The sequence below is a fragment of the Rhynchophorus ferrugineus genome, unplaced genomic scaffold, assembly GCF_030347505.1.
Source record: "Rhynchophorus ferrugineus isolate W39M unplaced genomic scaffold, kcgeb_rfMv2 rfM7, whole genome shotgun sequence".
NCBI classification, from domain to species: Eukaryota; Metazoa; Arthropoda; class Insecta; order Coleoptera; family Curculionidae; genus Rhynchophorus; species Rhynchophorus ferrugineus.
The window spans coordinates 8342421-8358607 of NW_027472586.1; the positions used below are offsets into that span (position 1 = coordinate 8342421).

Genomic DNA, 16187 nt, shown 5'->3' on the forward strand with positions numbered 1-16187 from the left:
AGCCACAGATAAGAAAAAGAACGATTATAATCGGTTATAAAACGGCTTATTTCATAAATAAAAATCGAGCGAAATAAAATCGAGTCATCCTTGATAACAGGCGAAAAAGACCGTGGTCGCATCCGGGGAAGCTCCAGAAACAAGGAATAGTCCATATTGATGGCTAAGAAATGCTGGAATCTGCTTAAAAATTACTAGTTAATCCCGTTCACTGTTGCCAACAACTAATGCGACTGAAACTGGCGATTTAAAAGAAACGGTCCGAATTAGATCAGTTGGTCAGACTAATAGAAAACACGACAACGCTAGACTACCACATCTTTAGAATTGAACATGGAGGTTAATTTTCCCCAGCCCATTATGACCTGACCAACTTGAGCGTACCGTGTCGAAGCTAACTAGAGACATTCAGTCCGCCTAACAGAATTCATCATTCGAAGTCCCATCTTATTCAAACTCTCAAGGTGAGCCAGTTGCTAAAAGCATCAAGTCACATATCCAACTCAAAAATCGTCTCTGTCGTAGAGCTCGTGCCACCCTCAACTCGGTAGACAAAAGGGAGTCCAACAGAGTAGAATGGAAAGTGAAGGAAACCATTAAAGCCTGGTAGAGATTCGAGGAATGGAACTCATTTCTAGCGGACCAGAGGCTGGATGGGCCCCAACTCTCTATGACTCTCTAAAAGCCTCGTGAGAAGGCACAAAACGTCATACCCCCTAAAATCAGCGGGGATAAGAACTTTCGTAGTCATCGACCACGAAAAAGCCGAGCTCCTCACCCAAAACCTATGAGGCCCAAATGGAACGCCTCCCTCCTGCTAGAAATATAAACGTTGCCGAGAACGACGAAATTATTAGGAAGGCCAACTGTTCATTCTCAAGTGCCTCCGAGTTATCTTCTAAACGATCTTATTACGCCTAAAATACTTATACAATGTTACTGATGAAATGACTTGGAACGGTCTTATTGGACCTAACAAAAGCTTTGGCAAGATTTGACACGAAGGCTTAGTGGCGAAATGCATCCGATTAGGTCTACCCGATGACCTAACAAGTCTTATCAAATAATTTCTGTCAGGACGATCGTTCCAGGTAAAGATTAAAGACATTCTCTCTAGCCGGAAAACTATTGACGCAGGAGTTCCACAGGGCTTCCCCCGGGCACCGCTTTATTTAATATTTTTCTTTCGGATATATCTAGGAGACCACAAAGAGGCCGAAAAGTATACTAAAACATGTTAACTTGGGTCTCAACAGAAATATGATCCACTTATAAATTCAAGATAATTTACTCTATTTATATTATATTCTTCAAATATACGTATAACGTTCAACATCTGACAACATTGCAAATTCAAACTCTTGTGTTGTCTAGAACTAGACTTTTGTAAAAAAACATCAGTTCAGTAAATTTGTTGGTAAAAAACATTAATGTTGTATGATCATTGCTTATCTGACAACAAATAACATATTAATCCCTTAACACTTACTAATAACCAATGAAAATTGTATTTATTACATGTCTAATTAAATAAGGATAGCAAAATCAGAGTAAGCTATTTTTATGAGACAAACTCGATTAAATACACATCCATCAAAGTAACATGCAGACCGAAAATATGAAAAATCCACACAGGAAATACAGCAGATCTTTAAATGTAAAAGTAAAAGATAAAAACCGGCAATAAACGTAAATATTTAATCGTTAATCTCCGATTAGGAATGTTTATCTTAGCGCAAAAGCATTACTAATCATGGCCAGTTTACTTAATATTTCTAAAAAAACTCAACGTCTTTACATTCAAAATTCAGATTTAGTTATAATGTAAATACAGTTACAATAGGATGAAAAATTCAAATGTTTCAGTCGCTATTACTCATTACTCCATTCATTTCATTACTATATATATACTATATATAGACCTGAGGCACACACGGCATTTCCTTCAGAGAAAACTATCTCAGTTGACGTCTAAACGTCATATAAGACAATTAGATTTGTTAGCCAATTATAGACGGTGCTAAATATTAAACTTTTCTGAAGTTTAACAAACATCAAAGATAGTGACAGTGACAACTGCGTAGCAGCCTTAAAGTAACTTAATATGTTATATGTACGTAACAGTAAAATATAAAATTGTTTTTACCCTACAACTGACGAATTAAAATAATTTTAAATGAACTCTTCTCCATTACATAAAAGAACCCGACAATTATCCGCCTTAAGCCATATATGTATGTATTCTATTAATATTCTGTGATAAAAATTAAAATTAAACTAACGTATAACGTATAATAATGAACATTGTCATTTTTGTCATATTATAACGTTAATTCTATTAAACAAATTCCCTGAATTTGACCTCGATAATCTTAAATTACTTCTATATTTAAAAATACAAGCTCATTCATTAAATAGTTAATTATATTATTAAATAAATATTAAAACAGAGTTGTTAAAAAGTAAAACTACAAATTATGAACGCATCATTCGATATATTTCGACACTTGCACTAACAAAAAGTTATAACAATTCTAAAAAAACGATAGTGTATTTTTTTTAATTAAAACAAAAGATGTATTGGCAGATACTCCAGAGACTCTACCAAAAATATTGTGTGAAATATTAAATGAATGAAAGTGAAAACATAGTTGTAACATTAAAATGGAAAGTGCCATCCAGCCCGCCGTATTCTCCATACCTGGCCCCTTCTGAGCTTATAGCGGTCTGATCTTATAGCTTCAGATCTAAGATACCAAAAAATCGGTCATTTCGTGGACAGCCCCAAAAGGGAGATCGTTCTTTCGTTCTTCCAGAAACAAGGAAAAGTCCATATTGATGGTTGAGAAATGCTGAAATGTGCTTAAACCATTAATTCCGTTCACTATTTCCAACAACTAATGCGACTGAATCTGGCGGTTAAAAAAACGGTCAGAATTAACCAATAGACAACACGACAACGCTAGACTACCACATCTTTAGAAATGAACATGGAAGTTAAATTTCCCCAGCCCATTATGATACGATATATTAATTAAATTCACTTCCATTCAAATTCAATTAATACATCGGCTCCCAAAAAGCAATTAAAAAATATAAATATTGTTGGATATATAAATAATTGGGTGGGTGCGTCTACATCTGACGTCCTCTGATGATGTATATATGGTTGCATAGACGATTAGTAGTTTGCTGTAAATTATAATAAACACTACGGCGCATGCTCGTACTAATGCCATCCGAAGAGGATGAAGATCCCGCCATCTTCATTCATTCTGTGTTGGGGCTTTGAACGTTATGTTTGTCGAAATAAATAGAGAGTGACTCAGTTGAATCCAGTGTTTTAATTGCCCAAATACCTTCACCAAATCGTTTCTAACAATATGCAAATCATAATCATAATCTCATAAAATTCCATTCTGTGCGTAGACAACGCGCAATACACCCCATATAAAGTGTATTATATTATCTTTAATATATTAAGAATCACTATTATCAGAATCTAACATAATTTTTAATTTTATCAATTACCAAATTAAGAATAGTGTTAAGGCACTAAAACAATATAAATATACATTTTAGAAAAACAAGTTTCATATTTCATTGTAGTTTTAAATAATTACTTAAGGATACAGATATTTTTAAGAACAGTTAGAATATTAATAACACCTAAGTCCCAATAATATTTACAATAATATTAAGGCAATATAAAAATTAAAGATTTAAGTTATCTATCTAATATGTTAAATTATAAGAGTAAAATTATATTTTTTTACTGAAAGTCTATTTCTTCTCTGATATTTTTATATGAAAGACAGAGAGCTATAGCTGACATTTTCTTCGTCTTATGACACAATGTACAATTTAATTAATATTGAACATGCGATTTTCATTCAAGTAATTTAAAATAAACATAAACAGCTCTGAGCTTAACTTAAAAAAAATATTCAACTAAGTTGACGGTAAACAATGGCGAGGCATCATTGATTATTTATAGCTACACCAATTCGCAACCAGGTTTCGTACTGAAAAAATACGATCTCATTTTGGCAAATGTCAGATATCCGTAGATAAATTAGTGTTTTTGCAAAAAAATGTGACGTCGAACAGCATTTTAATCCCTTGGCACCTCAATACCTATTGAAAATTGTATTTTATTACTTGTTATCTACCAAAACGATAATAAAAACATGTAGTCACAATTATATCACAAACGGGATAAATTCAAATAAATTAAAGACTTATTTACAGACGCTACTTACTTTCAAACACAACACGTTTTAAATGTTTAATAATGTTTAGGAAAATATGTTTAAGGTAAATAAAATAACGTTAACGTTTTTGCTTTATTTATTGCGTAACGACTATAAAATTATAATAGGAAAAACAACAGATCTTTAAAAAGGCCGAGTAAAAAATATAAAACTAACTATGCATTCTATACTAAATGTTCAAGCATTCAAGGAAAGTATTTAACAGTGTATTTCATTGTCGGTTTCCCAAATTAATAAAACAATTGAACTCGTTTCTTAGTACCTGACATGTATCTGAAATGACGTAGGCTAAAATACCAACCAAACAAATACTCTTAGATCTCGTGACTGCATCAAAATGACATACTAAAAAATAACGTATAAACACGAATGAACGTTTAACATACATCATAGTATTTACACGTCATTTTATAAATTTACGTATTCATAAAATGACATTGAAATCCACAAATATCATAAGTGCATATATACACTAACTGATAAAAGCTTCATACTAAGAATAGGTTGTGACTAAATATTACAATCGATGGTTAAGTAGGGGTTAACACAATTAATGTATGGTTCCCATTCCATCGGAAAACCACATATTGTATGTTATGTATATGTTTAGGTAAATCAGAGCAACCTTAATAAGCCTACAAAGTAGAATGTTTATAGTTGTGCATAAAAATAGAATTATTCCAAGCAGACCAATGGCTCTCAATCTTTGACAACTTTGAATATGAGAAACGTGGTCAGTAACGACGCCTACTTATAATTCAATAATCATGCATATTTATATACAATAATCTCAAGAATAGAAGCGATCTATTTGGTAAAATGGTAAAAACCGTGTACATTATAACAAAATAAAATATAACAATTCTTTATACTGTGAAGTATTATGATGCCAATTAACATTAATAAAAACGATAATGTATTTTTGATGTATATAGTCAAAAACCAATAAATCTTCATCAGAATAAGCTACAGTATATTATCAGAATGATTAATATATTGGCAAATAGATGTCTTACTTCAAAAAATGCACCAACAATAAAAGTATCAAAGAGCTGATGTTCAACGATAAATAACCACAACCATTGCATGGTTTTTCTAGATGACTAAAGAACTCTTGATTCAAATCTTTGGTCAACTGTGAAGATGGACACTGTTGTTCCAGCAACAGAGCAACACATTTTCTCGCAATTGACAAGTCACTGAATAAAAAAACCTGTATAAACCACAAGACGGAGCTAAAACATGGAAACTTACTCGCACAAATCCTTCTTTGTAAGGAGGCCATTGGTAGGTGGAAAAATTCTGTTCAAACAATAATCCAGTTCCTGTGAAGGGGAGCTTTCGATTTTCTCTCTGCACATTGTCACCTCGCTGCTAAACAATCCTTAAAGTAATCATCGTTTAAATAACCCAAAAGAACAGTGTCAAATTGAAACCTACTTGTCTGGACCTTATCACAAAGAAAACGCAAAAACTCTATCAAACTCTCTTTGATAAATACAGCCTGAGAAGTATCATTGTGAGGAAGGCAAGCTTTCATATCAGTTTCTACATTTTTAATTCGGGTAATCAGTCTTGGAACGTCATCCTTGCAGAAGTCTTTCTTTCTGACAGGGAGTAATTGAGAAGAGACTTTAAAGTACTCGTACATTTCGTAGAAGTCGGCACGTAATTTGTTGAAAGGTTCGGTACTGCCTGAGTACTTCAAACATGTTCTATAAAAATAGTTTTCTAACTGACTAACTTCCTGAGATTGGCCATTAATACTAGTAAAACCTATAAACGAATCTGTATTAGCGAGAGTAAATATGGTTATTAATTTGAATAAAAATACAGTAAATATGCTACAAACAAAAAAAATATCACTAATAATAATCAATAAATTTAGTAAAGCAACTGTTATTAAAAATACTATTCAACTTATTAGCATTTACACATAATGAATTTAAATCTAGAATAAAAAGGTAACATTTCTTACCAAAAACAAATAGAAGATAAAATAGAGGTAGGTTAATTACGCTAGCCATAATTGAAAAAAAAACTCTAATACACGCGACGTAATACTACCAGTCCTGTGATCTCTGGCCTATTTATAAGTTCACAAAATATAGGCAACCAACTATTTATTTTTCACACAATAATAAAAGTAAATAGAATAACGAAAAAAGCAACCCATAATTGCATTATCGTACACTAAATCTTTGTTTAATCTGTTAATTTATTTAATTAAAGTGACTAATCTATAATGGCAACGTTGCTCAATCATCTAGAACAATTTTCGGATTTTCAAGTCAGGATTTTTGACAGTTTATTTTCTCTATGTAATATACGCCGGTAGGAAAAATGTCCAAGAAAGAATATAAATTAAGCAAAACTTTATACGGTCATTCTTTAGATGTTAGATCGGTAACAGTAACATCGAAAAATGATATTATTAGCGGTTCCCGAGATAAAACAGCCAAATTCTGGAAGTATAATTCGTAAGTTGTATTGTTGATTTTTTTTTGTTCCTAATATTGGTGATTTTTGTAGATTACAAGACAACTATGAAGAAGTTATGTCGTACAAGGATCAAAAAAATTTTGTAGGGGCGGTTTTATACATAGAACCAACTGAAGAATATCCTGATGGTCTTGTGGTAACTGGTGGTAATGATAATGTTATTTTAGTTTATAAACCATCAGAACCTTTTGCTACATTTACTATCAAACAACACACAAATACAGGTATAACTGTTCTGTCTATGTTTAATATAGATGACAATGATGATCAATATTTTAGTTAGTTGTTTAAGTAAAGGTAATGAAAATAATTCTTTCTTGAGTGGGTCATGGGATAATAGTGCTAAGTACCATAACCTAACTGGAAGACCTACATGTCTTGTTACTTTTTCTGGACATTCTGCTGCAATATGGTCAGTTATACAGTTGAAAGATAACAAAATAGTTACTGCAAGTGCTGATAAAACGATCATAATATGGAGCAATAATGGAGATAAGTTCCAAACCCTTACTGGTCACACAGATTGTGTCAGGGCTTTAGTTGATATACCAGAGTTAAGTGTTTTTGCTAGTGCTGCAAATGATGCATCTATTAAAATATGGAAATATACAGGGGATAACATTCAGACCCTTTATGGACACACAAATTATATTTATAGGTATGTACTGGCATCATGGTTACATTATTAATACATATGAGGGTTCTTTTAGTATTGCAAATGATAAATCTGTTGGTCCAGATTGTCTTATATCATCAGATGAGGACAGAACTGTGAGGGTATGGGAGAATGGTATAAATACAGACACTATCAGCCTACCAGCTCAGTCAATTTGGTCAGTTGCTTGTCTTAGTAATGGTGATATTGTCACAGGTTCTAGGTAATTAAATTCATCAGTGGAATGTTGCTGAGTTACTTTAAGCTAATTTAATAGTGATGGAATCATCAGGGTATTTACAAGAGATGAGTCACGTGTTGCCAATGAACAAGCCTTAACCAAATTCGCAGAGGAAGTGAACAATTTAAAACAACAAAGTATGCAAGAGATTGGTGGTGTTAAAGTATCTGAGTAAGTTGGTTATGATAATGATTTGAGGTTATCATTAATGAGGGCGTATGTAGTTTACCTGGAAAAGAAGCATTATATGATCCTGGTAAAAAGAGTGGCCAAATGAAAATGATACGTGAAGACGGGAAAGTGGTGGCTTATACTTGGGTAATGAATGGCGATGCTAGTCACTGGGAGAAGGTTGGTGATGTGATGGGTGGAACCGACAAGGACTCTTCTGGAAAGAGAGTTTATGAGGGCAAGGTGTGAAGTGTAATGTTGGGAGGTTTGTTTTTAATGTTTTTATTTCAGCCATATGATTTTGTCTTCAGTGTTGACGTGGAAGACGGAAAGCCTCCCATAAAGTTGCCATACAATAAAGGTGATGATGTTTATCAAGCTGCCCATGCATTTTTAACCAAGAACTTCCTCCCAGCTGAATATTTAGAACAGGTATTGACGTTTAAGGTACTATATAGTACTATCATTATGACTGAATTTTCTTGATAGGTGGTGGACTTTATCCTTAAAAATAGTAAAGAGCAATACGTGCCACCAACAAACAATGAGTATCAGGATCCTTTCACGGGGGGAAGTAGGTATACCCCCAGTTACCAGTCTAATGCTGGACAGATGGGCATGAACGTCGATCCGTTTACCGGAGGCAGTAGCTACTCGACCAACAGTACTAAACCGGTGGTTAACAACGCCCCATTATCGAGAGGGGGAAACGCAGATCCGTTCACCGGTGCCTCCAGCTACACGACCACTTCACAGGTAGATGATAAAGAAACAGATAACATTAATTCCTGGATATAATCAGCTCCGCGTGTTGTGTGTAGATGGCCGCAGCAGCAACATATTTTCCAATTTCATCATACAAGACTTTTGATACAGGCGATCCGAACGTGGTCTTGAACAAGCTCAAGGAGTTTAACGGTAAGGCGGCGTCGTCGAATCAAATAGGCGAGGCGGAATTGGCGAGCGTCATCGAGATATGTTCCGGACCGCCTTCGAACGCCACCGTTTTCGATCTGGTGTTCAAGCTGTTGGACTGGCCCGATGGTATTTTATCTGTCCGCCGTACGTGGTGTCGGTGATGGAAAAATTTGTTTGTTTCCAGACTTGGTGTTCCCCGTTCTCGATATTATCCGACTGTCTGTGCGGCACGCGATCAACAATAAGGTGATAGCGGAGGTGAACAACGGCGTTATCATGACCAAATTGCTGTATTACATCGGTGAGGGACACAGAGTGGCTAACAATACCATCTTGGCCTTCCGAATATTGTCCAATTTGTGTTTGCACGAATCTGGCGAAAATATCGTCTTCAACAACCGCTTTGATCTCATGGAGAACATCACGTCTCTGGGCACTCTCAACAAAAATGGACAGGTAAATATTACCATACTTTTGTATTTCTTCATGTGGTAAAGCATTTTTACAGATTGCTCTCGCAACAGTGCTGTTAAATATGACCATACTCTCACTGAGAAAACTTGATGAGCTAGGCTGCTCAGTATTGGCACAAGTACTACCGGATGTTGCAACAAAACTCACGGATCCAGAGTCTCAATTCAGAGTCTACGTAGCCCTTGGTAAGTACAAAGAATCTTACCTCACTGAAACTGCCTCATCATCATTCTTACAGGAACATTAATGAAACAGTGCAACTCCCATAAAGCAGAGCTGGTGCAGAAAATTAATGAGAATTCCAACTTCTTAACCACCCTTCAGTTGCACAGTTTGTCTGGAGGAAACGAGCTGGAAATAAAGAGAACCAATTGTGTGAAACAACTGCAGGCTTTGTTGTTTTAGGTCACTTGCAGAAGAGGCTACTCACATGTTTATCAATTTAAGCCAAATTTTATTTTTAACAGAAGTCACCATTACATGTAAAAATTGTCTTTAAACTGCTTGGTTTTATTCTTCCCCCATAACTAATCAGAACTATGTTTATATATATATGGTAATAATATTTTTATTTAAACAACTGTACAGCCATCTCTACCTGAATTACTAAGTAAAACCAAGAAAACTTCAACATTGTCTCATTTTCAATTCTTCTCGTTTCACGCGTAGACGACGTTCTCTTTCGTATTCTTTAGCTCTAATAACATAACTGAAAGAACAATAAATTAGTATTCATCATTGAATCACTGGAGCAACTTACTCTTCGTATTTACAATTCAAATATTCATGTTTCTCATGTGAACATTTGACAACAAAAGGCATTTCTCTCTGTCGACAATCTTTAAAGGCAATCAGTAAATGAGCACAAAAATCTCGATCTCTTAAAGGTAGTTTAGCTGATCTCATCTCCGCTTCAGTAACCTTCATTTCTGAAACAAATCGCGATATAATGATATAATACGTTGCTAAAGAGGCTGTAATACACATCTACCTCTAGGTTTCCTCCCTTCAGGAAAACCAAGTAATGGATCGAAAGTAGGTTCTTCTTTAGGACCTGGTGTAACTTCAGGATGGAAATATAACTTAAATCCGTTTAAATGATTGCCCATAGCGCCGTCCTAATATTAAATAATAAAAAGAATTGAAATTTTGGGGTTGACACTTAGGTTATGTAAGATTCTCATCTTTTTTCTTTATATGGTCCTACATGAGCATATCATATTTATTATAAATAGAGTGATTGTGCAGCTTTATTCATTTTACAACATAAACATAGAACAATTTATTTTAATAAAACACTTCATATGACTAATCACAGTCATATCAAATATTCATATGATATATCATCATATACAAATAATATTGACATATGCTCTGCAACTTCAAATTCCTTCTATTCCTTTCGGTGGTCGTGTAGGAAGGTACAGGTCATTTTTTAAAAATATTTCAATCATCTTTTCATAAAATTACACAATATATTTGTAAAAAGTCGTAATCATTGTATCATTTTACAATAATTCGAGTATTTTTGCGATTTAACTGATTTTTTTTTTAGGCCACTAAAATGGGGCGACGTCCAGCGAGATGGTGAGTTATTCAAAACAAGCTAGGCGGTTTATTTTAGTTTGCAGTATGTTTGTTTTTAAAGTATCTAGAAAAAGAATATTGCATACAGCTTATATAGTATTTTCTAGCAAAGTCAAGTCATAATCAAGAGGATACAACAGAATCAGAAATTGTATTTCAAGGTTATTTTTTGTTTTAGTTATCGGTATTGTAAAAACAAGCCTTATCCTAAGTCAAGGTTTTGTCGCGGTGTACCAGATCCTAAAATCCGTATCTTCGATTTAGGAAAAAAGAAAGCTACTGTAGATGACTTCCCTCTTTGTGTACACTTAGTGTCTGATGAATATGAACAGCTCAGGTAAGTGGGCTTACTTTTGCTTAATAGTAAAGAAGTTCCCGAATTTTTTCTGTTGTAGTTCTGAAGCTTTGGAAGCAGGACGTATTTGCGCCAACAAATACTTGGTAAAGAACTGTGGTAAGGATCAGTTTCACATTCGTATGAGACTCCATCCTTTCCATGTTATCAGAATTAACAAGATGTTGTCGTGTGCTGGGGCTGATAGGTAAGCATTAATTTTTTTCCTTTTTAATATTAAGTATTGTCCTTGTGTTACCTGATATATAAATTTCCATTTATAATTGGGCGTCAAACAGGACACACATTACTGCATCTTTTCCACAAGCTTTTTCATCATTAATTGAATTTAGCTTACTAAAAATTTGCGACAATATCTAACAAAACCTACAATTACTTTCTAATCTATTATTTATTTGTTAGGCTCCAGACCGGAATGAGAGGTGCATTTGGCAAGCCCCAAGGTACTGTAGCTCGTGTTCACATTGGCCAACCAATCATGAGTGTACGATCCAGCGACAGATTCAAGGCGCAAGTTATTGAGGCCCTTAGGCGTGCCAAGTTCAAGTTCCCTGGCCGTCAGAAGATCTACATTTCAAAAAAATTTGGATTCACGAAATATGAACGCGAAGTGTATGAAGATTTAAAGGCTAAAGGCCGTCTGGCACCCGACGGTTGCAATGTACGGTACCGCCCAGAACATGGACCTCTAAACAACTGGAAGAAAGTTCAAGAAGATCTTTTGTCCGCTTAACTTTTAATAAACAAGTGTTTCTTCATAGTCAAGTTTTTTATTGTTTACAATACTAACAATATACACAGAATTAATGTTTTTTTGTCCTCTCACCAAAAATAGTTGTACCTACACGCACATTGGTACTTCCTAACTCGATAGCATGTTCAAAATCATTGGACATGCCCATAGATAACTGTACTTCACTCTTATTTAATCCTAGTTCTGTGCATAAGTCCTCTTTACATTTTCGTAAGGTCAAAAAATCTGGGTTTGGCCCTTTACTTAAATCATAGCCAAACATCCCGATGGTCATTAATCCTTCAAACCTAAATACAACCTATAATTCTGGAAATATTAACAAAATCACAGTTACCTTAAGTTGGGACATTCAGTTAATATATAATTCACTAAGCTGTTGACTTCGGAAGGTGGTAATCCATTTTTCTCATCCTCACCACTAGTATTTACCTGCACCATTATGTTAAGTTTAGAGCCGAGTGCACCAAACTTAGGCCAATTTTTATTCAAATTTGTCGCTAATTTCTGGGAGTCAACTGTTTCGATCATGAATAAGTTCCTTACAGCTAAAACCTTGCTTATTTTGTTGGTTTGTAGATGGCCAATAAAATGCCAACGTATATCTGGACATCTTTCCAAGATTTCTTTATTTGCTGCTTTTTCCTCTAGTTCTTGCACATAGTTTTCACCAAAGTGTCTCTGGCCTTAAATCATTAGTAGATAACACAAGACAATTATAAAATGCTCCATTACCTTCGTTGTAAGCTTCTATAATAGATTCTACTGGTTTTATTTTACTAACAGCGACCAATCGAGGCTTTACATCCTGTAAATCAAGACTTCTTTTTTTGCAAGCAATTTCTAATCTCTCTAGCACAAGCTTTAAATTTTCGCGTATAGCGGATTCGGCCATTGTTCTTATCATTCTTCATTATAGGTTAAGAATTATATTCAAAATAGGATTTTAAAATAATAGACAGTGTATTGTGAAAGTTTCAATAGTGTTACGTAAAGATGTCAATAAGAAAACAAAACGTGAAAAATCTAGTTTGGACTAAATTTTTAACCGATAAGTGCGACATTTTAATAAACGTCAAAAATGAAAAACAATTTAAATAATGAAATCCTCTGTAATTTAGGCGGCTACTGAAATATTCATATATTTGGGAATATATACGTTAATTAGCAAATTGAAGTCTGAATAATAAACGATATACGCTACAGTCAAAAGCTTTACACCACCGGTTGCGTTTATACACAAAATATTGAGAAATTTGTATATAAATTTATATTTTATGCACTTATAAATGAAGAATGGTGGCGCAGCCATCAACATATTGAAGAATATTTTAGCTCGCAGTATTGCCAGATTGCATTAATTGTCTTTATGTAATAAATATTCAATTCAATATAACCATTATATTTTTAAGTCTATATTTCGCACTTTTTAAGATCATGTCTGACACTGACAATATCGTGTACGCCTATAATTTTTTATGGTCTTTAGATACTATTGCAAAAACAATGTTACTTTTCAAATTTTTTATTTGAATATAATAATCTAAAATAATACAGACACTGAATTAACAACATCAAAATCGATAACAACAAACGCTCAGAGGAAAAAAATTAGAAAATAAAAAGGGTTTTAAAATACTGAAAACTTGGCTTAAAGTTTATTTATTTTTTGGAATGTACCTTCCGGTGTGGTTTTTTTTTCTTAAGCTCTAAATAACAATGAATATTTTTTTACAGTTGGCCTTTACCAACTTCAAATATACATTTATACTTTTATTTTGCTTCATCTATGAAGGAAATGGGCCGATATATATTTACAATTGCACAAAATCAACAGAAATCATATATATGTGTAATCTAAAACATCTTGAACAATGTCTTACATCGGAACAGTAAAACTATCCTAAAGTTTAGCTCGAAATGAACGATTAGTGACGCGAGTCTCTGGGGTAGAATTCCGCCAGGGTAGAGGCGGGGATACGTTTCAGCATCTCCTTGGGGAAGATACGCAGCAACTGCCAGCCGATGTCCAACGATTCGAATACTGTTCGGTTTTCGTAGTTGCCCTGGGAGATGAAGTTCTTCTCAAACTTGGTCAGGAACTCGAGGTACAGAAGATCGTCGGGGGTCAAGGCTTCCTCGCCGACCACGGCCTTCATGGCCTGCACATCCTTACCGATGGCGTAGCACGCGTACTGAAATGGTTTCGTAATGAAGCAAGGAGAACGCGATTTTTGAGATTCGTTTCACTCACCAACTGATTAGAGACGTCGGAGTGGTCCTTCCTGGTCATGCCCTCACCGATGGCGGACTTCATCAGACGAGACAGAGACGGCAGCACGTTGACCGGTGGGTAGATCTGTCTGTTGTGCAACTGACGGTCGACGTAGATCTGTCCTTCCGTAATGTAACCGGTCAAATCGGGAATGGGGTGAGTGATATCGTCGTTGGGCATAGTCAGAATGGGGATCTGGGTGATGGAACCGTTACGGCCTTCCACACGACCAGCTCGCTCGTAAATGGTGGCTAAATCGGTATACATGTAACCGGGGAAACCACGACGTCCAGGAACCTCCTCTCTGGCGGCTGACACCTATCACCATCAATCCCACATCTTTAAACACCAAGCCCAAAAGGAAAAACGATAATACCCACCTCACGCAAAGCTTCGGCATACGAAGACATGTCTGTTAAAATAACCAATACGTGTTTCTCGCACTGGTAGGCTAGGAACTCTGCGGCGGTCAAAGCGAGACGCGGCGTAATGATTCTTTCAATGGTAGGATCGTTAGCCAAGTTCAAGAACAAGCACACATTCTCCATAGATCCATTTTCCTCGAAATCTTGTTTGAAGAATCTGGACAATCACACAGATGAAACACCCCTCCTTTAAAAGGACACACGAAACTTACCTGGCAGTTTCCATGTTAACACCCATAGCGGCGAACACAATGGCGAAATTATCTTCGTGATCGTCCAGAACAGATTTACCCGGGAGCTTGACAAGACCGGCCTGTCTACAGATCTGGGCGGCGATTTCGTTATGAGGCAAACCGGCAGCAGAGAAAATGGGGATCTTCTGACCACGAGCGATGGAATTCATGACATCAATAGCGGAGATACCGGTCTGGATCATTTCCTCGGGATAAATACGCGACCAGGGGTTAATGGGCTGACCTTGGATATCCAAAAAGTCCTCGGCCAAAATTGGAGGTCCTAAAACATCATTTTCTAGTTCAACCGTATCATGGCAACCTCTGACTCACTTACCTTTATCAATAGGTTTTCCAGAGCCGTTGAATACTCTTCCCAACATATCCTCTGACACCGGGGTTCGGAGAATGTCCCCGGTGAATTCGCAAAGGGTGTTTTTCGCATCGATACCTGAAGTACCCTCGAACACTTGAACGACGGCTTTAGATCCACTGACTTCCAGCACCTGTCCTGACCTAAGACTTCCATCGGCCAATCGCAACTCGACAATTTCGTTGAATTTGGGAAATTTCACGTCCTCGAGAATGACTAGGGGACCGTTCACACCGGAGACGGTCTTGTAAGCTATAAAAACAAATAGAGTTGTCAAGGAGTGGCAGTCATAAGAGAAGTCACATGATACAAAACATCAAAAATTCAGCTGATCAAACTATAACTTTACAATTCATTCTCTGCTTTTTTGTAGTAAATTCATACTCAAAAACTATGAAATATTGTTGGATTATCGAAAACGATTAATATTAGGGTCCGCCCTACTTTTAAACGGCGAATATCATACGACATAAGAAAAACAAAACAGAACTTAACACGGATGGATGTTAAAATATACTCACTCAATCTGGGTTGCGATATAAAATCTCTTGACACAGCCAAAACATGTTCTTTGGCAGCCTGTCTGGATGATATGCTGGAGGGATAAGACATCTTGACCCAAGTTCTATACGTCCACACCAAAACGAATTACTCCACCAACTGACAAGAACCCAAATTTTCTGACACGTGACGTTTAAATTGACATTACTTGCGTAACGTATCATGTGAGCTATAAAATTATCAATTACTCCTATAGGTGACTCTGTTCATATAATAAAAAAATACAAATATACTATTTTTTAAGTTTGACTATACAGTGTGAAATGACAAGATGTTGAGTCACAACCAACTAAGATATTGTATAATTACAGATGAGGATTCTGATTATTTTCTCATTAATATAAAAACCATATGTGGCGCCACTAGTTAAACGCTTCTTACAGTTTCCATAT

At 35.5% G+C, this 16187-nt stretch overlaps 6 protein-coding genes and 1 non-coding gene across 8 annotated transcripts; 3 read left to right on the forward strand and 4 right to left on the reverse strand.

Moving 5' to 3' along the window:
- Nucleotides 1–4332: 4332 nt before the first annotated feature.
- LOC143199403 (uncharacterized) lies at nt 4333–6514 on the reverse strand. Its single transcript, XM_076409197.1, has 4 exons — nt 6253–6514; nt 5715–6050; nt 5529–5658; nt 4333–5473 (listed from the first exon to the last, which is right to left on the reverse strand). The coding sequence occupies exons 1-4, from the start codon at nt 6299–6301 to the stop codon at nt 5287–5289; spliced, it is 702 nt and encodes a 233-aa protein (XP_076265312.1). The 5' UTR covers nt 6302–6514; the 3' UTR covers nt 4333–5286.
- On the forward strand, nt 6487–9735 carry Plap (Phospholipase A2 activator protein). The gene is made up of 12 exons (XM_076409149.1): nt 6487–6754; nt 6807–7000; nt 7056–7434; nt 7487–7654; nt 7709–7843; nt 7897–8086; nt 8135–8275; nt 8333–8599; nt 8665–8887; nt 8946–9217; nt 9270–9420; nt 9474–9735. The coding sequence occupies exons 1-12, from the start codon at nt 6618–6620 to the stop codon at nt 9638–9640; spliced, it is 2424 nt and encodes an 807-aa protein (XP_076265264.1). The 5' UTR covers nt 6487–6617; the 3' UTR covers nt 9641–9735.
- A 50-nt stretch (nt 9736–9785) lies between these two features.
- ND-B18 (NADH dehydrogenase (ubiquinone) B18 subunit) lies at nt 9786–10414 on the reverse strand. Its single transcript, XM_076409212.1, has 3 exons — nt 10227–10414; nt 9996–10164; nt 9786–9944 (listed from the first exon to the last, which is right to left on the reverse strand). The coding sequence occupies exons 1-3, from the start codon at nt 10342–10344 to the stop codon at nt 9863–9865; spliced, it is 369 nt and encodes a 122-aa protein (XP_076265327.1). The 5' UTR covers nt 10345–10414; the 3' UTR covers nt 9786–9862.
- Nucleotides 10415–10524: 110 nt separating this feature from the next.
- On the forward strand, nt 10525–11937 carry RpL10 (Ribosomal protein L10). Of its 2 annotated transcripts, none has more exons than XM_076409188.1 (5): nt 10525–10656; nt 10791–10822; nt 11001–11159; nt 11218–11364; nt 11580–11937. In XM_076409188.1, exons 1-5 carry the CDS (start codon nt 10540–10542, stop codon nt 11908–11910), a joined length of 786 nt encoding a protein of 261 aa, XP_076265303.1. In that variant the 5' UTR covers nt 10525–10539; the 3' UTR covers nt 11911–11937. The 2 variants fall into 2 exon arrangements, with proteins under 2 accessions (XP_076265303.1, XP_076265304.1); XM_076409189.1 differs by having other exon boundaries at nt 10648–10735.
- On the forward strand, nt 11401–11532 carry LOC143200396 (small nucleolar RNA psi18S-1377). The gene has a single exon (XR_013006720.1). It is a non-coding gene; the product is annotated as a small nucleolar RNA psi18S-1377 (small nucleolar RNA).
- LOC143199398 (pyridoxal phosphate homeostasis protein) lies at nt 11761–12955 on the reverse strand. The gene is made up of 3 exons (XM_076409190.1): nt 12664–12955; nt 12266–12614; nt 11761–12218 (listed from the first exon to the last, which is right to left on the reverse strand). Exons 1-3 carry the CDS (start codon nt 12833–12835, stop codon nt 11981–11983), a joined length of 759 nt encoding a protein of 252 aa, XP_076265305.1. The 5' UTR covers nt 12836–12955; the 3' UTR covers nt 11761–11980.
- A 482-nt stretch (nt 12956–13437) lies between these two features.
- On the reverse strand, nt 13438–15944 carry Vha55 (V-type proton ATPase subunit Vha55). Its single transcript, XM_076409166.1, has 6 exons — nt 15756–15944; nt 15199–15486; nt 14841–15144; nt 14584–14785; nt 14183–14521; nt 13438–14123 (listed from the first exon to the last, which is right to left on the reverse strand). The coding sequence occupies exons 1-6, from the start codon at nt 15844–15846 to the stop codon at nt 13857–13859; spliced, it is 1491 nt and encodes a 496-aa protein (XP_076265281.1). The 5' UTR covers nt 15847–15944; the 3' UTR covers nt 13438–13856.
- Nucleotides 15945–16187: the final 243 nt, after the last annotated feature.

Bases quoted from the DNA above. Each gene is read 5' to 3' on its own strand.
- Plap (XM_076409149.1), top strand. From the start codon at position 6,618: ATGTCCAAGAAAGAATATAAATTAAGCAAAACTTTATACGGTCATTCT. The intron at 7,844-7,896 runs GTAAGTTGGTTA...GGGCGTATGTAG, and splicing joins GGTGGTGTTAAAGTATCTGA to TTTACCTGGAAAAGAAGCAT. The intron at 9,218-9,269 runs GTAAATATTACC...GCATTTTTACAG, and splicing joins CTCTCAACAAAAATGGACAG to ATTGCTCTCGCAACAGTGCT.
- LOC143199403 (XM_076409197.1), bottom strand. From the start codon at position 6,301: ATGGCTAGCGTAATTAACCTACCTCTATTTTATCTTCTATTTGTTTTT. The intron at 6,051-6,252 runs GTAAGAAATGTT...ATTCGTTTATAG, and splicing joins TTATCTTCTATTTGTTTTTG to GTTTTACTAGTATTAATGGC. The intron at 5,474-5,528 runs GTAAGTTTCCAT...TTTTTTATTCAG, and splicing joins ACAAAGAAGGATTTGTGCGA to TGACTTGTCAATTGCGAGAA.
- ND-B18 (XM_076409212.1), bottom strand. From the start codon at position 10,344: ATGGGCAATCATTTAAACGGATTTAAGTTATATTTCCATCCTGAAGTT. The intron at 10,165-10,226 runs GTAGATGTGTAT...GATTTGTTTCAG, and splicing joins TGAAGGGAGGAAACCTAGAG to AAATGAAGGTTACTGAAGCG. The intron at 9,945-9,995 runs GTAAGTTGCTCC...TTGTTCTTTCAG, and splicing joins TTGAATTGTAAATACGAAGA to TTATGTTATTAGAGCTAAAG.
- RpL10 (XM_076409188.1), top strand. From the start codon at position 10,540: ATGACTAATCACAGTCATATCAAATATTCATATGATATATCATCATAT. The intron at 10,657-10,790 runs GTACAGGTCATT...TTTTTTTTTTAG, and splicing joins TTCGGTGGTCGTGTAGGAAG to GCCACTAAAATGGGGCGACG. The intron at 11,160-11,217 runs GTAAGTGGGCTT...TTTCTGTTGTAG, and splicing joins GATGAATATGAACAGCTCAG to TTCTGAAGCTTTGGAAGCAG.
- Vha55 (XM_076409166.1), bottom strand. From the start codon at position 15,846: ATGTCTTATCCCTCCAGCATATCATCCAGACAGGCTGCCAAAGAACAT. The intron at 15,487-15,755 runs GTGAGTATATTT...TTGTTTTTATAG, and splicing joins TATATCGCAACCCAGATTGA to CTTACAAGACCGTCTCCGGT. The intron at 14,124-14,182 runs GTGAGTGAAACG...AAACCATTTCAG, and splicing joins CCGACGTCTCTAATCAGTTG to TACGCGTGCTACGCCATCGG.
- LOC143199398 (XM_076409190.1), bottom strand. From the start codon at position 12,835: ATGATAAGAACAATGGCCGAATCCGCTATACGCGAAAATTTAAAGCTT. The intron at 12,615-12,663 runs GTAATGGAGCAT...TAATGATTTAAG, and splicing joins TATAGAAGCTTACAACGAAG to GCCAGAGACACTTTGGTGAA. The intron at 12,219-12,265 runs GTAACTGTGATT...GGTTGTATTTAG, and splicing joins ACTGAATGTCCCAACTTAAG to GTTTGAAGGATTAATGACCA.